Below are 24,501 nucleotides of genomic sequence, written 5' to 3'. Positions count from 1 at the left end.
AATAGGTTGTTCCTGGCAAAGCTCTTCACTGTTGCCCTGCTTCCCAAGACACTTCTAGCCGATATGCGTTGCGGGGTTAACGGCTTGATTGTTGCTTGGCTGCCTACGTAGATATTAACTGTGGCGTTGTGTGCTGATGCATTACAGATTCGCTCCGCGGCTTTCGCAATAGCTAAGACCTCTGCTTATGATATACTGCGTGAGGACATGTGATCAGTGCTTGTCAAATCGCCATTACCCTTTGATCCTTCTCCGAAGGTTCTGTATGTAAATTCTCTTATAGCACAAGCTCAAGAGCTGCCATTGGATTGGTTCTTAGCGCTCCTTTAATGCACAGCGCAGCGAGCCTTTGAACCCTTTCCATTGGCTTTCGATAGGTGGATTTCCAAACGCCTGTCCACCAAACTACTGCGTCGTAGAGCAGACTCGGTCTTACAATAGTTGTGACAGCAAGCGTGTATCCAGGTTGTGCCGAGCATCTGACATTGTCAATTTGTGTTATCAACAAAAACCATGATCTCCCAAGCAACCAATTAACTTTCTTTTTATACTTCTATAACACAGTTATCGAACTGTCCAAGTAACTTTAAAACAAAAGCCAATCGAAATATCATTTAATTCTGCCAATGCAACTGTTAAATTGCCTCTGCTCCGCAATATAACAAAGAATATGCCTAAATAATTTTGTGCTCCACATTTCCAATTTAAAGGCCATCATTTGCGCTAGAATTCGAATCGAATGAGACCAAATGAGACCACTTCTACGCATACAAATCCACTTCAATTAAGCCAATTTTCAAATGCGGTTCTGTTTGCCGTAACTGTGTTAGTAGCGGTTGTTGGTACAAGCCATGCCGCCCACACCGCCACTGAGCGGGCCTATCAAGCTGGCATTGAATATTCATTCGTTCACGCTAGAATAGGCTAATTTCGATTAGTATTATCCAAATTAACAATTTTAGCCACTTTTGCAGCCGCTAATTAGACGAAGTGATTACAATGGCAAGTGATTCGCTGGAAGCGGAGCAGGCAGATAGCACTCGCTCTCTTACGAGTAAGCACATATGCGCATTTGTGTACACACGTGTATGTGTGAGTGTGTTATGCAGTTGCAACAACAATTAGGCATATTTAATTTAAGGCTTACCATGAATAGGAAGGAGCAGGCAGCAAACTACAAACGGTTTATGTGGCGTGGCGTGGCTGAGGGGTTTGAGTGATTTAATTGCATGGTGAGTTGGGAAAATGCATACATCTCTTGCTCGGAACTAAAAATTTGTGGGCTATTGCAAGCGCTTATTTCCGAGTTGCGCCCCACTATGCGTTACTGGTTGGAATTTCAATGCAATCAGCAAAGAGAAAGTGAAAAGAGTATCCTATATGGATCATTCAAATACCACTTTGGTACAATTTGGAATAGGAGAACTGGTTTTCACAAATGTACAACTTCAAAATATAATATTATTATATTACAGGATATATCTTCATCTTTATTGGCGTAGACACCGCTTACGCAGTTATAGCCACTCATTTGAGGTCGTTTTATTCTTTTCATTCGAAGTGTGCTTTTACGTGGCGGATTCCAAGCCCAACGCACAACCCTGGGGAGGGATGTTTCGTCTTCTCACTTTAGTTCGCCTTCAAATGGATGTTTTTGGATACCCAGAGGATACTTGTTCTGAGACCGGAAGTCGTGAAGAATCGTTTCTTGCCACTCCCACGTGAATGGCGAACTCTTTGACAAACTAGCGCTAATTGTGTTGTTTACAGTGACTTTAAATGTTCATCTTGGCGAAAAACTGGAACAAAAATCGCGAAAATTATTTTTTACAACTGGTGCAAAATCAACTACCATTGTTTATCGATGTTATGGTGAGTACAATCGAGGTCATAGATTACCCCACAGGGAATTTCGTGAAGGTCTTCCAAAATCAGTGTGATTCCGCAAACTATGGAGGCGAGTGGTCTACAACCATTTGTTTGCCAGTTGTATTTCTAGAAATCAGGAAAACCAACCGCCGAAGACGGATCACTCTTCACTACGACAATGCAAGCGCTCACATAGTACATCGACTGAAACATTTACATTTTCGAGTGAGTTGAAACCATGATTAAAATATTTCGGGAGACACACCTTTGTTCTAGATTGTGCTGCATACGTTCATAAAAGCTCTCATGCCAATTTTTCTGCGATTCCTGCTTGTGTCGCCTTTACTTATGCCCATGTGATATGAAGAGATAGTGTTCTGTCAAGAGTCGAACAGCCGTCCGGTAGTACTTTCGAAAGCACGTAAGTAAACAACATGCGAGTTTTTCTAATGTGTACTTAAAACATTCCATCTCGCCCTGATCCACCTGTCAGCTCATTCAGAAATTTCGTTTTATACTATTTTAGTGACTTCCATATTTCCTGTATTTGTTTAATTGCAGGCGGATGGCATTTTTGGCAATCTCATTTTTTTACCCGGAATTCCTTTGTGACTTGGAACTTGGTATATATGCGGCCGCTTTTCGACAGACGCTACATCGAATGCCTCCCCCTTCTAAGGACGTATTGCGATGTGTGATTACTGTCATAATTGCCGCTTGGTTATCGACGAATATATTTATCCTTTTTATTGTTAGCTATTTCGGATGCTTTGCTGACTGCAATGACTTCCGCTTGAAAGATACTGCAGTATTCAGGAAACTTTAATGGTCATCTGAGATCCAGCTCCGACTAATATATTTTTGATCCAGCTGTATAAATGTTTTAAGTTCCGCTACCTTCTTTGATGAGATTTAATTCTTCCACAAGCCTTCTGTTTCATCATAAAAAATCCTTCGCCTATATACTACTGTGATCAAATTGAAAGGTGAATTTTTAGTTTATACTTCGCGTGTTTTTCGAATTGGTGAATTTTTTTTTTGGTTGTAAGTTGGTAGTACTGTTTTAATGACATCTATGCTAAAATTCAAATTATTATCAAAATATTCATTAGTATTTGAGATACGCGTCGGTTTTGTAAGGCTCCAAAAGTGAATTCTCCGATTTTTACTATGTCTGAATTTATTGAAGAAGTGCGACAATGCATCATCTCATACTGCATTGGTTATTCGTCATCATTTCGCCACATTTTCAACTAATATCGTGCCGCAACCACCGCATTCGCCTGATTTACCTTCGTGTAACTTCTGGCTACTCAGCAATTTCACATGACCACTACAAGGACACCATTTTGACTCAATTGAGGATATAAACGCTGAATCGAAGAAGGCTCTGATGGCCATCACGACGGAGGATTTTTTCAAGTGCTAAGATGACTGGAAAATTCGTTGGCATAAGTGTATTGCAGCGGGTGGGGATTACTTTGAAGGAAATGAAATGGACAAAATTCACCTTTCAATCTGATCACAGTAGTTTGTCTAGTTCTGAATCCAAAACACTCGAACTCTTATCTTGAGGCACATTCCGTCCCCAAATCTACTTCTGATCCATGCAAATGACACCCATGCCTATTTGGACTGCCTCGTAATGATAAATATTTAGTTTTCTAGCAATTGTCCAAATGCAGATTTTCGCTTCTAATAGGCAGTTTTCATTGGTCTGCAGTAACCGGTTTAACAGTTTTGGTCAAAAGCAGGTTCTGGCTCTTTAGAGGTGGATGATGACACATTATTTTCTTTCATTGCCAGCGCTGGTTATAAAGCAACCTAAAAACTGACTGTTTGAAAAAAAAATGACATGAAAGTAAAAGAAATTTATAATATTTCATAGGCTTGCCCATACACTTCTTCCTACAGGGTCTTCTAGAATGCGTTGTTTGCGCGATGCAGCCGCACTCGGTAGCGCGTTTAACGCAATTTAAGTTTTTAATTGCATTTTCATGTTGGTTTACCTTCCCCTACTCCAACGTTTGTTCTATGCATTTCAAAGCGCGTTGCAGGCATTTAGATTTAAACGAGCGCAAATGCTTAAAAGCGAATGGCGAAATTAAAACTGTGTTTTGCGTAACGTTCTAAGGCCACAATGCCGTTAAATAGCACGCCACTTGTATTTGTTGTTCACTCGATGCTGACGTTTGTATAAGTAAATATGCAAGATATTAATGACTATTGCTGCCTTTAAGTGGAAGTAAGAGTTTAAACGTGAAGTAATACATGTAATGAGCGTTGCCATATCTCTGTGAACACTAATTACAATAAACAACAAACAATTACTTTTGTATTTACGGCTATTTCAGCTCATTAATGCACATTTGATAGGTGCGATTGTGGCGTAAAACACTTATATAATTATATATCATATATGTAATGTACCGACGAAGGGCTCTCATGAAAAGCTCAAAATAAAAGGTGCGACCTATCAATGTTGGTCATTTCATTTCGGCCTTGGGCTGGCTGTATACGGATAGCAGTAAATCAGTGTTACGCTCGTTGACAAATTATGCAAAATCCGAAACCAGTAATTTACTCCGACGTCAAATGTACAAAATAGGGATCAAAGTTGAGTTAAGCCAAAGGAGATTAACTGCAATGCGCGTATATATAGTGTGTATTGTCTACTATATTGTATATATGTATGTGTATAAGTAATATGTGTCGTTTGCCCAACTTGAACAACAACATGACGTGGCGGAGCGCTGTTGTAAATTATGGGTTCGCTAGCAGCAAATAATGAATCGATATGTATAAGGAGCAGTCCACCTAGGCAGGGTAAATGCATGGGATATTGCTGCCATTATAATTGCTATTGTTTTTGTTGCTGTTGTGTGTGTGTGAATTATAGCATATGCAACAGCACCTGCAATAATTTACAAATAACACGCAATAACATAGAACTACACAAGCGTGGACACCCACACATACATACATGTATATAATTATGCTTCTACAATAAGTGAGCAGGTGTGGCTTGCTCACTGCTTGACACGCACACATACAGAGTATATGGTTTCAGTCAACAGCCGGTTAATTGAGTGTCCAGTAAAGTCTCGTGAAACCAACAGTCCATTAAAAGCAACGCTGTCTATACATACATTAAGCACATAGTTTGTAAATGTATGTATGTTTATGTAGAGTGGGCGTGGTTATTGAGAGCACGAAAATTATTTCTGAATTACTGCTTTGTTAGTATGAAAGTGTTGAGCATAAAACAAAGCCTGCATTTAAATCTAATGCATATACATATATAGGTAATCATATATACTAGTATAAAAGGAATATATAAAGTATATAATGCAGGAGTGATGAGCATAATTTAGTAAGATATTTCGTTTGGAATTAGAAAGCGCTTAAGTTGATATTAGTAAAATTAAATGCTACGACATCAAGCTGACTTTTAGTTGATAAGACAAATAGTAAACAGTTAGGTAAGGTTTGATGGCTGATTCAGAGGTCGCACTTGGACTGTGCGGTCCTTTGTGAACCCTTAGAAGCCCAGGATTCCAATAATTTTGAACTTTTAAGTCAGCAAAACGAATTGTGACCAATAAAAACTTTGCGCAAGCGTTTAATTTCTATTTCCACTATGTAATATTTGAAAGTGTGAGCTCCCAAGTCTTTGAGTCTTAATTTCGCAAAAGTGGAACAATAAAGAAGGAAGCGCTGAAATCCACTTCGCCTTCCTCCATACAGCTGGTATCCGATAATATTCGCAAAATTACAGTTTGAACGCCGAAAGGGCAACGGCTAGCTCCAACAAGTATGGAGTGGTTAGCCTTACAGAGGGAAGAGAGCACACTGGATATCTTGCGATCAATTTGGGGAAAAACTCACTGACGAAAGCGCATGATTCGATTTTAGCCCAGCGCTGGTCAAGTTCACGCGAAGCTCACCCATCGACTAATAGAACACACGAGGACTGAAGTGCATCGATCCGTTCCTATTCTACTAATAACAAAGCTAGAGTACACTCCCTTCTCAGCTCAGCGGTTTTATAGAGGCCTAAAATTCCGTTGTGTTCAGAAAACCAGCCTTAGTCTTATAACATAGTCAGTCGATGCTATTGATAACGAGGTTAGGGATGCCTTATAGATTCCTGAACACACTGTTAAAGACCTCCAAACTAGTATCCCCGTCCTGCTATCAGAGTAGACAGTCAATTCTCTAAAAGAGGCTGCATTCTGGAGCAGTAAATCTACTGCTAGTTTAATTTGAGGGAACGCGGCAATAGTCAGGTAGTCTGAAACTGAAGTTGATACTAAATTCATGACAATATAACTCTTCACTAGTCTTTTCCTCAAGCTTTGACTTATCCATAAAAAAGCTCAAATAGATTCTTTCTTTTCACTGGGGTATTTTTTTCGCGGCGGCTTTCAAACCCAGCGCACAACCCTGGGGAGGATGATTCGTCTTCTCACTTTAGCTCGCCTACAAGCGAATGTTCTTTGGGTACCTTCTTTGGTCTAAGACCGGAAGTCGTGAGCTGCTTGAGCCATAAATAAAAGAATCGTTTCTGACCACTCCCAAGTGTATGGCGCTGAGTGAACTTTCCTAACTTGTGCGATCTTCTACACATCGCTCCATCCTCCAAATGTATTTAATATCTAACAAAAATATATATTTATTTATTACAAAAAGATAACTTAAATGGTTCTTCTCTGGATTTTTTAACAAAAAATTTTTGCTTCCAATGAAAGCAATTCTTAACCAAGTTTTTTAGTATTCAACTTTTTACAAATCAAAAATTCAACATTCAAACTTAAGCGTTTCTAACTGATATTTAATATTTTCTCACAACACAAACTGGCAGTCAAATGAAATAACATGTTTTCCAATTTTCTTTCTTTCTCATTGCATTGTGTTAAGGTGAAGCAGCTCGGCAACAAATCAGTGTCCTGGGTGCGCGTGCGTGATGGTCATATACTCACCGTTGACAGGTAATTAAAAACGTAACAATGCACCAGGCTAGTGATAAATCTAAGTATACCAATACTTGTTATTATATATACATATATAAATTGAAAATATATGAGGCATGCTTATATATACTTACATATATGGATATAGTGAAAACGAAAGCCTTTAAGCAGCCTTACTTGAAGCCTATTCTGAAAGCTACAAAATGTGTTGATCTCATATTAAACTATTTGAAATACCCAACGCATTAAATCTAAGTCAAATACATACACAGAATCGTGCATTTTCATCTGGTTTGATTTTCGAGCATTTAGTGGATTAATTGTAAACTATTAGCCAAGCAAACACTTAATTACCACAATGCATGTGGCTTAAGTGAAGTAATTTGCTTGGTGTTGGAGTGCAAATTTACATGATTTCATACAACATTTTGACATTCATGGCACATAGGCAGTCGACGGCATTTAAATTGGTGACTCATATGTTAAATGCCAGCAGTCGTATTGATTCTGAGGTTTAGCGATAGAGTTAGGGTTTCAATAATATCTACCTTAAAATTTTCTTATAATACATAGTGTTTTTATTAATAACACGAAAAAAGTTAAAGTTAGTTGATGTCGATATCGCGATGTCGATACATTTACGATATAATCTTATATTTATGCATACATTCATTTATTTAAATCTAATACCATCTTAGTTATAATGTAGATTTACACTCGGGGCCACGCAAACCTTACCACTATACTTTCTTAAACTTTTTTTCAAACTTTTTCGTTCGTTTGGGATTTACTTCAATTTTGTTTTTTTTTTTTTAGGTTTTTAGTAAGCATAAGTAAACTAAATTATATTATCTAATTATAATTATAGTTGTTAATTTATTGCATTTAATGAGAAAAACACAAATTAGCTTTTCTCTGCTTATGCAAAAGCGGCCGATTTTATTGTTTTCAAAGTGATACACCTACTCAACTTCGTGTTTTAATTAAAAAAAAATAAAATAAAATATTACTTTCAAATATAGTGTAAATGATATTAAAAAAATAAAAATAAAGAAATAAAATCTTGTATTTCGAGCTCATTTTGTAAAGCTCACTATCTTTCAATTGATTTATCCATAGCTGAATGCGTTTTATTTTTAATATTTTTGTTTACTAACATGTCAATAACTTATTTCTAAACAAAAAATTTCTATGCTATAAAATGTGGTCAATGTGTCAATGTGTGCACAATACTTGAAAATTTTGAGTGGTAAGGTTTGCGTGGCCACGAGTCTATATCGTTCATACAGTTTTAATGAGAATAGCATTTAATTCATTCTCATTGAAATTATTGTCTGGAAAATTTTAGCCAAGCATTATATCTGCATATATAAATTTCAATAATGCGGAAATGTACTTATATATACAAGTATAAGTTGTATGCTATGTATACATGTGTACAATATATACATACTTACACTTATAAAATATTATATTATGCACTAATAAGTAAACAATATGCCCACTAATTGCTTATTGCTTCCAGGAATTTACTTACAACACTACTCAAAGGCAATACAATATACATAAATCGTGTGCCACTTATATACTAAATTAAATATAATCATATTAATGTTAGCAGACATTTTCCAAAATTCAAATTATCAGCCATTTTGGCACGCCTGTTGTTAGCTGCTAGCTGTACATACATACATTTGTATTTGAGTAAAATTTTCGCTCTGCGATTCCATATACGCTTATCATTTTTGCCATATTTAATTTAAATTTTGTGCAATTTCTCGGCTTAGTTACACAACTGAAGCACCCGCTTGCCACATAAATAAACACACATACAGGCTTACGTGTTTATAAGCCTTTATTACATTAGTGTTGAATATGTTTTCGAAATTCTGCACGTACATGCAGCAACAATATTGTAGAATCCAGTGTCAGTTAGCATATAATTTTCACAATAACAATTGTGTTGTTGATGCAACCAAATGAGTTCTGGATGCCTCGCATGTCGGGGCATTTGGAGTACGCATCCAATGATGTAATAAAGTGTATGATATATTGTCACGCCTTTATTGATGTAAGTATGAATTATATGTGTTAGGTTATTAGATCTTTTCAAGGAATTAATTTGACTAACTGGTAATTGTGTATAAGTATATAAGTGGTACATATGTACATATGTACATATGTTACTGGAGAATAATTGATTCGAAAAGCAACTACTGGCATACCGACTGAGGTACGCTCACTTAATTATTGCAGATATCTGCTTAAAAACTAAATTAAATTCATCACATTTGTGTGATCACAATTTTTTTCAAGTTTAAATTGATTTTATGAAGAGTGATATAATACTTATTTCAAATATATTACGTAGGTGGCTATATATATTTCTGTCCTAATAATGTAAATAGGCATATTTATCAACGAAAATGTTTTTTTTTTTTTTTGTTTTTTTATTGTATTTTTTTTTTGTCGATTGCTGTTTTGTTTCGGGCTCATACGCATAGATCCATGATTCGTCACCTGTGACGATCTTATAAACATCTTTTGAAGCACTGCGATCGTATTTTTTCAGCATTTCTTTACACCAATCCACACGAGCCTTTTCGATTGTCAAATTGTGCGGGATCCAAAGAGAACAAACCTTTTTTACGGCCAGGTGTTCATGCAATATCGAATGTATGCTGGTGGGAGAAATGCATAGGCATGCCTCTATCTGAAGGTATGTTACATGACGGTCTTGCATTATCAGTTCACGTACGGCATCGATGTTTTCTGGCACAACGCCTGTTTTTGGACGACCTTCACAGAATTCGTCTTTGAGCGAGCCTCGGCCACAATTGAATTCGTTGTACCAGTTTTTCACAGTGCTATAGGATGGTGCTTCATAGCCAGACAAAGATTTTAGTTCATCGATGCACTCTTGTCGTTGCTGATTATCTAACTGAGCTTCTCCTTTTAAATTGTTCTTGGTATTGTCAAATCAAAGGGCTGGTTCATTTCTTATTTTGTAGAGTTTTATGCGCTCGTACTTCAATAATAACCCACGCTGTGATACATGAAACCTAGCTATATTTCAATTGTTGAAGTTGTTTTGGAAGCAGACGAGTTAGGAACATCTCAATACTCCTTTCTTAGGTTTAGAGGGACTAAGGATGCCACAATTTGGTTTTCATATCCGCCATCTCATACTAGCAGGACTCAAAATTAATCTCCAAAGCGGATTTGTCATAAGTTCGAGTGGCTTTCTTAATACTTCAGTGTTTATTTTCAGCTTCTGGAGCTTTTAGCAACACAAAGGTCTTTTCTTTAAACTTCCAGGTATATTCCAGGGCTCTGACGTCTGAGGTTTTCTAATACTGTTTTGTAATAGACCTGTACATTATTTTATATTAATGTGGTAATAAGTAAAGCCTTTATTTATCTTGTCTGTAGTGATCCGTTCTGTACAATATATTCATAACTTGTAGCTTTGTTTTCGACAATAATCCGTGCGAAATCTCGTGTAGATAGCCTGTCAAATAAATAAGTTTTCATACAAGAATTTTGATCGTTCAGTTTCTATGGTAGCTATATCGAATAGTATTCCAACTTCTGCAGTTCCGAAAAATAAGCAATTTCTGTTGGAGAAAGTAACCTGTGAGGGACTAATTCGCATATATACAAATAACCGGGTATGGCAACATTGACTCAGCTCGACATTGATGATAATTTTGAATCTGATTCGAAATATATTCGGCCGACTGATCATCTGTTTCCAGGTCGCAGGCATAGATTCAAGACTCATCGCCAGGAACAAAATGTTTCATGACATCCTGATAGTCAGAAAGCATTGTTTCACAGACTTTAAGGCCACGCTGTTTTTTGAAAAAATTTAGTGATTTTGGAACCAATAGTGCTTTCACTTTTCTTAGACCCAAATCATCTTTGAAAATGGTTTTCTATGATCCTTCTGATATGGCCAACGATGCCAGTGAGATGTCTGACTATTAGTCGTCGATTTTCAAGCATCAATTCCTCTATTTTATTGACGTGTTGAGCATCAGTTAATGTTGATGGTCTCGTGCGTGGTTCGTCGTGAACGCGTTCCCAACCCTCTTGGAATAATTTTTATCAATACACTTGCCTGCAAAAAATTAACACCGAAGGCCTTTTATAACATTCTGAACGTTTCAACACCAGAAATTTGATTCCACACACAAAATTCAATGGAACTTATTTTTTGAATAATTTCACTCATCGTAAAAAGCGCCGAATGCACTTTATGTACTTCAGAAAGACAAGCGTATACTAAACACTAATTATTATTTTACTATTACAGATGTCACTGACAGTGAAATCAACCTAGAAAAAAAATATTTTGAGGAAAGGGTTTTCGCGCAAAATTTATATTAAAAAGTCTTACTATTTTCTGCACACAGTAGACGTCCTTAAAATACTTTGGCTAAGCAACTCATAATAATAAGGAATATTTACTTGTTGAAACTGTCATAATGTATTTATATGTATGTATGTATATAATTCTGAGTGCTTTTGCGCAACTTTATGTGTTTACTGTTATGTATTTTGCGAACGCAAGTAATCTCTATTAAACAAACCATTATATGATCACATTAATAATGTCGAAGTAAGCATACATGGGAGTAGCACCACATACCAGGAAATGGCACTAGGAACGGCATTCAAATGTATTTACAAACACAAATACATAAATATACCTAGGAATTGAGGATGTGTCGCAGCATGCACTCGAAAAGGAAGCAAAAATGGCACGCGATTTCAGAGCAAACTAAGGGAAACACAGACCACCCTAATGTATATATAAATCTCTGGAGGTACGTATGTGTGTGGGTGTGCACTCTTATGTTAGCAGCCAAGAAAACAATTTAGTAAGACTTATACGACTATGTGATAAGAAATCCAGCACAGCAACAAAATCTGAACAATAAGACGGGCAAGGACTCGCAACACACACCCGAGTCCATATTTATTTGCGCAGAGTTGCCGCGCTGAATGCACAAACTGACAGCTGGAAGGGACAAACATACATTGTATGTTGACAAACAGAGCAAGAAAAGCACAATATAGCGGCGAAGGAAAGGACAGATGTGCAGCTAGCAGACAATGCGAGCTAAACTTGAGACAATCAACTGACAGCGGAAGTAAATTGCAGCCTTGAAGTTGCAACATGCTGTTACACATACGGCGAGGCGAAGGCAATAAGTGTCAGTGTGTGGCTGTAAATGCTCGTGTGTGTGTGTGTGTGTGTGGGAGCAAGCAAAGATAATGTGCTCTAGAAGGCCAGACTGTGTTATATAAATATAATATACCAGAAGGGTTTACAAACACTGTTGCAAGTGTATGTTTATATATGTATATGTGTATCTAGCCAAGTATATACGTGGTGAAGAATGTTATCGGTCAACAATTCAGCTGTTGCCCTTATCTTTTTCTACTGTTTGCAGTGCTCACATTTTTCGCCCATTGTTGCTGATTGTTTGCCATGTCACTGATGGTGTGCACACATGTGTGTATGTATGTATGTATGTATGTGTTGCATTTCATTTGTATTGGGCAGATGTCAGCAAGCAACGAGCAAACAATCGCACATGCTGAAACACACACATACATACATACATAAAAAACAAAACGAAAAGCGCATGCATGCTGCGCACTTTACTCACATTTGCTCGGTTAACTGTTCATAATGTGGCAGGTTCATTGGTTCCTCTTGCACTTCGATACACACTGGCGACAACGCTCCCTCCATCTCCGACAATTGTAAGCATATTACGGCGTAATGCAAGTAGTTGAAAAATGAAATAGTGGAAAGTGAGAACTGAAAAAATTGGCAAGATGACCTGAAATAGATACCAGCAATTGTGCTAATGTGGGAGAGTGCTTGTCTGTGCGTTCAAACACATGGGATTGCGTAAGCTTTCGTGTAGGTAGCGATTAAAGTAAATGCTATTGAGAAGATTGAGAATCGTAGAGCAAATTTGGAATAGAAATTTCCAAATGTTTTCCAAATACGCTGCTGAGATAAAGAGTAGAGAATGAGATTACTAATGAGCAGCATCAGAAAGAAAACATTAATATGAAAGAGCTTGAGTTCTTAGGGCTGATTCACATAGAACTTTTGCTTCGCTTTGCTTTAGACGTTTGTTTTGACAGATAAGTTCGATGTATGTTTTTCGTGCTCACATACTATATTTCCTCGGGCAAAAAACAGTCTTTTTTCTAAAATTTTTTTTATTGTCACAAAACATACTTTATTAACAAAAAAATACTGAAATTTTTGGAAAAAAATATTTTAAACACGGCCTTTGCGACGCCATTTCCGGTGACCCCTAGTGAAAAAATACTTGTTTTAGTTAAAACCTTAACTCAGAACTTGGACGAAGGAATAAAAACTGAAAATTGTATATTTGGCAGACATTTTTCCGAACAAAAAAATTAAAATTTCACGACATTTTTTTTCAAATAGTTGTAATCGAAAAAAAACCTTCGACCAAATCTTTAAGAACTATGTCTCAAAGTTTTTGTGTAAAATTTCATGAAGATCGATTGAGTAGTTCTCGAGAAATCGTGTCAACCGACTTCAAAAAGACAGTTTCGAGAAAAACGCGTTTAAAGACGGCGCACTTAACTTAGCTAGCCTCGAGCGCACAAGTTCTCAAAGCTTTAGAACAATATTCTAGAGGTCTTGTAGAATTATATATGTATATAGTCTAAAAAATTCGATTTTTTGAAACCCGTGAATCCATGTAATCCCGTAACTAAGGAGCAACACTGAAAGCAAAGTATTCATTCTGGCATACCCTTTGGTTGCTCCGCTTCATTGTAAAAATATGAAATCTCAAGCAAAGCGAGGAAAGTTGTATGTGAATGCGCCATTAGAGGCTAAAGAATCTCAACTGAAGTATATAAACAAATATTATGTAACGATAAAATAAAAAGCCAACAGGGCGCAGAGAATTGTCAACAAACACCGGAACTTCACCGCTTGAAGTTAGCGAATTTATAGTGAATTTAATTTTGATTTTAAAATAATATTATTGATAAAAGTCACTTTTTTATTCGCAGTCTCAGCTCAATGTGTCGAACTTTTATCTGCTTCTAATTAGATTTTCTGTTTTCTGCGACATTTCTCGTTATCTTTAACTTTCTTTTCTATGCCAGGCAAGGTCATCAAGCTACAAAGCAAAAGTAAAAGTGATTTTTTCTTTAAAATTGTTTTCTCTAAATTTACTAGCTTAAGGGGGCATTCGTGTCTAGGATTTTGCAAAAATCGATTTTTTTTTGCATATCTTGAAAGTTTAGACTTTCAAAAATATGACCTTGGAAGGATTTTTCAAAATTCGACTTATTTTCGGAGATACCGCCGATTTTGTGACGTGTCGTCCGTGTTCACTAGAATTGTCTCCTAAACTTTAAACGCGTTTTTCTCAAAACTGACTTTTTCGGAACGATACCCATGATTTCTCAGGTTCTACTAGACCGATTTACTTGAAATTTTTATAGAGTCTTCTTCATAGGCTTGTCTATGGTTGGAACTAGCCCCAAATTTTTGTTTTTATTATTTATAAAAAATTCGAAATAGAAGGAAAAAGTGATGCAAAAAAACTTTTTTTCAGGCAGTCGCCATTTTGTGAAAAAAAAAATTCCCACTTTTCCGTAGTTCCGGCCATTCCGACATTATTATAGATTAATAATCTTTTTAATAAAAATATTAATTGCCTTTTTATACCCTGAACAGGGTATATATCATATAGCTGCCATACAAACTGAGCGATCGGGATCAAGTTCTTGTGTGGAAAACTTTCACATTTGACAATGTATCTGCACCCAATTTGGTATAGATTATTTTCTAAGACAACAATGTAATCTCCGAAAAAATTGTTCCAATAGGATTACTATAGCATATAGCTTCCATGCAAACTGAACACATAGTTACTAAAAGAAATGCATACCTGAAATTCATGCTTCAAGACAATTATTACAAAAATTCCAATATGTGAAAAACTTCGAAATGCATCCTATTTCAAAAAAAAAAAAATAAAAAATTACTAAGCTTCAGCCCATTTATAGATTTTCTAACGCAAACATCTACTATTTTTTTTAATTTTGTATATCGTAGTTAACTTTTCCTTAAACTTCTGGACTTACGTATGTACATATGTGTGTATTTTTAGGCACTCACTCTTTTACTAACACTTCTTGGCAACCGCTGCGAGTGCCAAACTCTTTTAACTCACTCCTAGTATGTGTTGGTTTGTGTCTGCAAGAAGTTTTCTCAACTATTCAGTGATATCAGCTATCAATGACACATCGTCTGTCAGTTGGAAGTGAGCCGCTGCAAACAGAAGAAATAAAAGCCGGACAAAGTATTTTACGTCAAATAGTTTTTAAAAGTGTTGAAATTGATTTTCCTTGCTTGTTCGTGCGAAATCAATCTAGCAAGAGAGAAAGAGAGAGAGAGAGAGAGAAGGAGAAGATTTTCATACATTCTAAGATAGAAATAATTAGGTAGACTTTGGTGAATGAAAGTATATGCGTATAATGTATATAACATATAAATTAAAAAGTCTCCGGCCTACCATTGTAATGCTAATTTTTTTCGGCAAAATTCCTTTTATTTTCAAGGTAGTGCCCTTCAAGATGCAGGGTACACTAATTATAGCGATACCATTTTTGTAATAAGATTTGTCATCGGCTATAAAATAGGCCCCAGTTTCGCTGATCATCGACGAAAATATCTTACCAGCAAACATTCTAGTCTCTGGGGGTCAGAACAGGTGAATACAATGGATTCGAAGCTCAATTCATTGATTTTGGATATCGTTTTCGCCGACTGGTGACAGGATGCATTTTCTTGGTAAACAGCACTTTTTTTCAAATGCGGCCGTTTTTAGGCGATTTTGTCCTTCAAACGGTCTAATGAGGCTATATAATAGTTGTTGTTGATGATCCTTTCTTTTTCGTGGTAGTCATTAAAAATTTTTCTATGTGCATTCCAGAATGCAGACGCCATAACCTTACCAGGCGACAGTGGCATTTTTCCATGCAGTCCATTCAGATGAACGTGAATTGGACTTCGGAGTGAAATTATGAAGATATGTGTTATACATTGTAACACATCGATGTAAAAACTCGGATTTATTATGCTTGAACATCTCCAAACTCTGTTCCGAATTATCAACTCGTCGTTGCTTTTGGTCAAAAGCGAGCTATCGCAGCACCCACTTTGCAAAGAGTGAATGATATGATGCAGTTGATCTCTCTGGTGTGCTTGGTATCTTGAAAAATTTCACTCATCGGTCATGCAAAATTATTTTGTGGACTTTTGTGACGTTTTCGTCTGTAACAACCTCTTTTCGGTGTTCTTTACGTTCTACGTCTTCGGTGCTCATATCCCCACTTCTAAAATAAGCATACAATTGTTTGTTGATCGATTTCTGCTGAGGTAGTGCCCGGAAACTCATCAAGCCAAATTTTTACTTCAACCGTATTTTTTCCTTTCAAAACTAATATCTTGCCAACACGCTTAACTCCTTTTTATCCATTTTTTCACAACAAAAGTTGCTTCACTCAAAATGATATAATTCACAAACCAATGGTCCGGCAGCTATTAGATATATAATGACGTCTTCTGAGTGTTAAGGCTAACTAAAAGTCTTATCAATTTGTGGTAATTCTAGTAGTGCAAGCGATGTGTCAGGCTGGAGACTTTCCAATTGACCTATTCTTTACATAAATTTTGTATGGTAAATATTAGAGAATATTGAATCGTTCAAGAAGATGATAAACTGACTATTAAGCTTAAATACAAGGTGTGATCCAAAGCACAACATAGCATATGGTTTTTCGGCAAAATCAATTTATTTTATTCAAAATAGTCTCCTGCTGCTTCAATACAGCTTTTTGCTCGGTCCAAAAGCGAAAGAGTGTTTCAGCTCGTTGGCCCCGTTTAATAGCCTCTACGTCTGCATAACGCTTTCCTTTCGTGAGCAAATGCATTTTTCCGAAAATAAAGAAGGCGCACGGAGCCATATCAGGTGAATACGGAGAGTGGTTGATGGTTAAAATGTATTTTTTGGCCAAATAATCGTCCTTCGAATGTTGGATTCCGAGCACCTTTCGTAAGCCCAAATGTTTGGTCAAAATGCGATAAATCGATGTTTTGGAGATGTTCAATTCCATTTCAATGATGACTTCGGCTTATTTTTTAATGAATTTACGCACAGTTTCGATGGAATTTCCGGAGCATCACGGATTTTGATTGGCCCACATGTTGATCGTCATTTATGTCCTCACGACCACTTTGAAAGCGTTGAAACCACTCGTGCACTCTGCTACGGGATAGGCAATCATTGCCATAAACCTGTTTTATCAATTGAAACATTTCGGTAAACGTTTTACTAATTTTAGAAGAAAATTTAATGCTGGCTCTTTGTTCGAAGCTCATTTTCGCACCGATAAGACAAACATACTGACACTTAAAACGCAATAGCTTCACTTCCAATCTATGAAATGTCATGAAATTCTCACTGAAAAATCGACAAAAATACATATTCTGACACACCAGTCGGCATATGGATGGCGACACTAGGGAGCGCTAGATTCGAAACTGTTTACTTCGGAATGCACCTTGTAATTTTAAAGCTTAAGGAACAATTCAATGAGCTATTTTTTATGTCACTTAATACTCAAATATCAAATAACTTCTTGTAGCACATATAGTAGAGAAACTTAGGGATTTCGTGGAGAGAAAATGTAAAATGTCGTTGGTGGGAAAATGCCAATCAAAACAGTAAAACTAGTCTAAAATCTGTAAAACAAAACTTGATCGCACAAAAGGTAACAGTTGATTAATAGACATTTTCAAGGCCAAACATGTATACAACAACACCTTTTCATACCATATGCCTAAACCAGGGAAGGTGGCAGCAGGCCGTTCGACCATGACATTCCCTACACAAGCATTCTATGTTGCAAGCTGAACAGAAGTAAAAGGAAACACTTTCACACTCTACAACACATGCAGCTGCATATACCTGCTATGGTAATGAAAATCTTTTGGTGCGTGGATTTTCCCTTTGGCCAGCATTTTATTAAAATTTTCAGCTGGCTTCCAGAAACAGCCACGAAACCACACAAGTTTAAAGGTCACAGCGGCGTGTATGTAAGCAAGCTTTCAGACACGTTGCCACATAAATACACGACTACAAACATATTTATGCACGGCAACAAACACGATTGCTTATCTGCGTATGTACAGTTCGCTAACAGTTGTTTGTGGCATTGCAAAGGAAAATAACACGATTCCGAATTCTCACTGAAAACAGAACAAATCTTATATACTTTCCAAGTTGTCCGAAATGTAATGCCACAGAGAAATCTCTGCTAGCCAGACAATCACCGATTCGGTTGGTTGCCACACACACTGTTGCGGTGCAAGGTGCACAAGTCGAGAAGCGGAGCTTGTAAAGCTTCGGGCCACAATCTGCATATGAAACAGCAACGTGATAATGGAAATGCAGCAAACGAAGTTGTGCTGTCCTTGCCGCCTTTACCCTGTGCTATTTCATTATGTTGATCGTTTGGAGAAGGGGACAACACAACACGTATAATAACAACTCGGCATAGGAGTACATGTGTTACAACACCAAAAAGCAAGTTGCATCAACTTTTGTCCAAAGGCTATGCTACATGCACCAAATACACCAGCTTTATCAGATTCATACTTTGCATTGCATATGAAAATATTTCTGCGCGTACACCGGTTCTAATCCGACCTAGTATTTACTGATATACATATGTATAATATATGTACAGCCAAGCCATATGCGCAATATGTACCAAGTTGGCAACAATTCATATTGATTCGTTTTACGTTCGCGTTCAAAAAAATAGCAGTGTTTGTTTAAGGATATTGATAAACTCAAATGCAATCAAGAGTTTTCCATTTTGATTTTTTCACCGTTGCTGAATACGCTGAATGTGTCTTTTCCTGCTCAAATAAACCGTCTTCAAATTTCACTTGAGGTAAAAATTCTTCTGCAAATAACGGGGTTTTCAATAAAAGTGCTACAAAGGTGAATGAAATTTTTTATTCTTGTGAAAGTGCATTCTATGCGATTATGTATGGAGCTCAATTTCGTTTGCATGGCCACCACGGGCATGCTTTCAGAAATCCAGACGCTGAATCCAACTTTCGATGTGGTTTTCAAGCATAAATCGGCCGATACTGCTGCAATTTCATGCTCGATTTCGTATGAAGTTCATCAATCGTCGCTGGCCTGTTTTCGTAGACCATAGACTTGGCGTAGCCCCTCAGGAAGTAGTCTAACGGCGTCAAATCGCACGACCGAGGCGGCCAATTGACTTGGCCATTTCGTGAAATAAGACATACACCAAACTTGGCTTTCAAAAAATCGATTGTAAGATTCGCTGAGTGGCTTGTGGCGCCGTCTTGTTGGAACCAGATATTGTCCAAGTCCATATTATCCAGTTCGGGAAAAAAGTATTAAATTTACATCGAGCAGAACGATTCTCATTCACAGCAACCTGCCGGTCTTGATCATCACGGAAGAAGTATGGCCCAATGACGCCGCCGACCCGTAAAACGCACCAAACCGCAATATTTTCGGGATGCAATGGTGACTCATGGACTCATATTCTGCTTATTGACGAAGTCATTTGTCCAGAAATGGGCCCTATCGCTGAAGCTGATTTTTCGATGAAAACCCGGATCATTTTCAAGTTGTTGCCCAATTCGCGAATATAAACCGATTCTGGTGATCAAGCGGCTTCATTTTGTGGTGTGCCTGTGAATTCAAATTTTTCCATTAGACGCTCAATTGTTGATCTGACAGGACGATTAACACGACCATAAATTGGACGTAGCGCACTTAAAGTTGAGGCCACTGACTACGAATTTCGGTAGAAAATTTTAAAAATTTCGGCTCTTTGTTGAATCGTATATCTTTCCATGATAAAATAGCAAGACTTACTGAAGAGAAATGTCAAAAGAGCGGGAAAAAATATGACGTCGTTTGCTGCCCCTATCGGTCTACTTTTGTAGTGTCGTTTTGAAAAAAAAACGTTAGCGTATTACTTCTAATTACTTCCAAAGTAGGACTCATTTTTTCAGAAAACTCCTTAATTTTGTCAATAAGGGTTCCAAGTTCCTTGTACTCAATTTTGATTATCGATCACTCTCTCTTGCTGTCTTCTAGTTCATTTAACAAAGTCCTTTGACCCGGTCTAAAAACTCTCTCTATCTTTCTCTCTCTTTCCCACAACAAATCTAGCAAGCATTACTTTAGTGCATGTCGTATGATTCTATGTTTACGGCGTTCTCCAACGTACTTTGAGAGCGCGGAGATATTATATTCTTAACTTGTTGTTTGATTCATACTTTCATTATATTGCTCAGCACTGTTGTACACATATATGCTATGTGTTGTTAATATAAACTGCATACTATATACATATGTAATATATATTCACTTTTGCTGGTTAAAAATTTTTTCAGTATATTTTAGAATATCATTCTGGTTTTGTGTGTCATGTTCGCATTTATTCTTTTTACTTATGGACAAGGAGGTTTTACTTTACAAAGCTTTCTGAATTTGTATCAAATGAATCTGTTTTTAATTGCTTTGCGGCTTTTAGTTAAGCAGAAAAGAATTATTTGTGGGCCAAGGTGAAAAGTTGACAAATTTAGGATGCATAAACTAATTCTCTAAACTTGTCTATTATACTCACCAGTTCTTGCAAAAGTATTTTATTTATATTAGATATTATATAGCATTTGCTAATCATCTAACTGATCTGTCTCTCAATGAGGGCCTTCGGGAATCATCTACGAAAATTTTCCATACTAGCTTCTTTCGAAAGTTTCTAGAGAAATCGCAAGTCCTCTGCGATGCTTTAGAATCCCTGCTTTACCAGTTTAGTTGAGAAGAAATTTCACATATTTATGGGAGCGCGAACCTTAAATAAGAGTACATAAATAATCAGGAATATATGGATCCAGAAACCAAGTAAATATTTTCAACTTTATATGAAGCTATGTCTTTCATTTGTAGCCCATGAAGTTGTTACTGCCGGTTTGGGTCGATCACCCGAGTTATCTTGGAGCCAGATGGTTTGTGAGATCAATTTCTTTTACCACAACCTGGATTCTCGGCCAGCGTGTATTTACAGGGACTTCGTCAGCACATAAGTGCCTATAAAAGCATCTAGGTAAATTTTCAGCTTGAGCTAGAAAGCAACCAAGATCACGCATTTAGCTCTGGTTCACCTATTGGTTTCCGATTGAAGCGCGCGTGAGATGCTCAGATAAATACACACACACATGCTTATACATGCGGCACACATGCACATATTGATTTTGTATGCAAAAGAGTAATCCGGTCATGTTTACAAAACACCAACAAACAATAGCGGCGGATAAGTGCTGAGAGTCCTAACGGAATTTCTTTTATTGCTTGTACACGCGATTTCAAAGCTATTTATTTCGAACTTTTATACCGGCAATTGTTGTTGTGAATTTATGCGATTTTTACTGTTTGCGCTTAAGTGTGGAAAATCGCTTACATATGCCTGAATGTAATTTCGCTTAAGCCGCTTGTTTGCGTTGCAACATTTCCGCTAAATTGCGCGCCCACACACACACACTCACAGACACTGCTGCTCACACATACAATTGCATATTGACAGACGCTGTAGGAGGTTTTATGCATTTGCTTGTAGCACTTTTAAGTTTTATATGGAAGTCAAACATATTTATGCCGAGCACGAATTGTATTGCAGAGCCGTGGCTGGTGTAGTCTCGCTCACTTCGTGACCTCCGTTTTGCATGTATGCAAAGATTTACAAGGAAGTGCCTTTTATGACCTGAAGTGATTTCCAATTCTTGATTAAGACTTGGCAATTGTTGTAAATACGTTTACGTTTATTGGTATTTAAAGCGCTTTCCTGATTTTATTTTAGTGTGTTAATTGTTGCTGTAGTTGGCATACTTTTAAAATTTTTAGTGAAGAATTAGAGAATTCCGTTAGCGGGAATAGATGTTACCGAGAGGTGGGTAAAGTAAATAACTTGGTATATATTTTCTTGGATTATAATTTAAAAATGGTTTCTGTCACAAAAAAAGTTATAGCGAAAGCTTTTGCTCGAGGATCTTTATATGAAAATTGTTAGATATCTAAAAAAACTGAGAGATTTGTTCCGGTATAATTACAAGGTGCTTTCCAATGTAAAAAAGACTTTTTGAATCTAGCGCCCCCTAGTAGCGCCATCTATATGTTGACTGATGCGTTAGAATCTACTATCTTTATCGATTGTCCAGTGAGAATTTCAATTGATTTAACAATTGAAACGTGAAAACAAGTTATGGCGATGATTGCCTAACCCGTAGCAGAGTGTACGAGTGGTTTTAACGTTCTCAAAGTGGTCGTGAAGACATAAATGACTATCAACATGTGGGCCAATCAAAATACGTGTTCACCGGAAATTCCATCGAAACTGTCCGTGAATTCACCAAAAATCAGAGGAAGTCATTATTGAAATTCATGGAAATGAAATTGAACATCTCCAAAACATCGATTCATCGCATTTTGACCGAACATTTGGGCTTACGCAAGGTGAGTGCACGGTTTGTTCCACACAAATTGACTGACGAGCAAAAATTGCTCAGAATCCAACATTCGTAGGACGATTATTTGACTAAAAATCACATTTTAACCATTAACCACTCCCCGTATTCACCTGATATGACACCGTGCGACTTCTTCCATTTCGGAAAAATGCATCTGTCCATGACAGGAAAGCGTTATGCAGACGTAGAGGCTATTCAAAAGGCTGGCAATGGCATACTGACGGCCATACCGGCCAACGAGCTAAAACACTCGTTCGACGTGCTCTTGGACCGTGTATTGAAGCAGAAGGAGACTATTTTGAATAAAATAAATTGATTTTGCCGAAAAAACTATTTGTGCTGTTTTTTTAAGTCCTGTTTACTTTGGAACGCCTCTTGTATATACGGTATGTTACAAACGGACATGACTTAATCGACTCCATTAGCTGATGACACTGATCATTTACATAAATGCTTTATGGGATCATCATTGTTTCCTGCTCGCTGTTCCAAACTTCGTAGCAATAAATTGTACTTATTCAGGGCATAAAAATAAGCTTTTGAATGTTTTTTGATTAGACTAATCTTACCCCTTGCAATAAAAATTTTCAAAATTTCTGGGAAAAAAGGTTTATTCGAATTTTAGACCATTCTTCCAATATTTTCAAGGTGTCTTTCCTTACAACTGCTTCCAGAAATGCACGGATATATGCTAGTTGAAGTTGCTGAAAGCAATGAATATTGATATTGGCTCAATTTCCAATTAATCCAATGGCCAACTGGACATCTGGGTTTGTTAAATTGTTTCCAGAAACTATGACGGTTGAAAAATCTTTTCCATTTTAATTGGGTAAATCGCTACATCCATAAGTGTTGGCTTCCGGCACGCATACACGCACATTCACCCCTTTCAATCGTAAATTTGAGCACTTTGCCAATATTTATGCAAATAATTCCCACATACGCAGTTTTTGTCCCTTCTACACAATTAGGTAAGCAACGCGCTTGTTTGCTGTGAACCCTTAAATTCTAGCGGAAGAGGTTCATGGGGTCCCAACAAGTTTAACGCCTGCTGAGATTAGACCTTTTGCGCTCATAAAACTTGTGATTTTATGACTTTTGCCATTTCCTGCTTACAAGTTGTTCGCCACGACACAACAATACAAAACGACCACATAACCACATACACACACACATACATGCAAGTGCATGCAATAGCAAATACAGCAAATGGCAGCAGCATAAATGTCGCGTCAACCAAACAAGAGCAACAACAACAATGATGGCAAAATATTCGCCTGCTGGCTTTTGCTGCTCTAGTTGACTTGCAATTTCATTTCGGTGCTTCTTGAAATGTTTTTTCTCTCTTTGGTTCTTTTTTTGCTGCAATTTCTTATCTAGATTCATGCTGCCACAACAAAGCGAAACAAGATCCGACCGAAAGTTGCATCAAAAAACATATTTCACATGTTCGCCCTCAACCACTGCGGCGGCTGCTTTGCCCATGGCATTCAAGCACGAGAGCATTCAAGCATTCATACTCGTTGTACTCGTTGTACTTGTGTGTGTTGTACTTGTGCAGTCTCATTTTGTTTTTTTTTTTATTCCACTTTTGTTGTACAACTTTTTACATATACTTTGGTGTATTCTGCTTCTGCTCGCTGCTTTTTTCGTATTCCCTCAACAATTTTTATAGTAATTTCTAAACTTTTTCATCGTCAAAATGAGAGAATTGTGTAAGCACAAGAATATTGCCAGATTCTTCACATAAGTTTTGTCGAGCTGTTTCTTTATTCTATCGTATTTTTTATGCATTTTTCATATACTATATTTGTACGCCGCCACACACCTGCCCCACTGCCGCAGCTTTTGTGTTATAACCGATAAACTTTGAAAATTGGTGGCAAAAAATTGAGCAAATTTCTTACTTGTCTGCTTCTTGCTTTTTAATAAGCATAAAAAAGTTTGACTTCGCCCAAAACTCGAATGTGCAGGCAATTTATAATCTCTCCC

General features: G+C 37.1%; 1 protein-coding gene across 4 annotated transcripts in view; it reads left to right on the top strand.

The window, feature by feature from the left end:
* LOC120767708 (zwei Ig domain protein zig-8) overlaps positions 1-24,501 on the top strand; it is a 197,259-nt gene that overhangs the window by 146,509 nt on the left and 26,249 nt on the right. For 3 of the 4 annotated variants that reach the window (XM_040093914.1, XM_040093907.1, XM_040093922.1), the window contains one exon: positions 6,790-6,860. In XM_040093914.1, coding sequence (XP_039949848.1) covers positions 6,790-6,860 — 71 coding nt within the window. The remainder of the gene's footprint in view (positions 1-6,789; positions 6,861-24,501) is intronic. The other variant, XM_040093931.1, reaches the window with a different exon arrangement.

The sequence above is a fragment of the Bactrocera tryoni genome, chromosome 1 (genome assembly GCF_016617805.1).
Source record: "Bactrocera tryoni isolate S06 chromosome 1, CSIRO_BtryS06_freeze2, whole genome shotgun sequence".
NCBI lineage: Eukaryota > Metazoa > Arthropoda > Insecta > Diptera > Tephritidae > Bactrocera > Bactrocera tryoni.
Note: the sequence above shows the minus strand (reverse complement) of the source record. Positions and strands in the feature narration are given on the sequence as shown.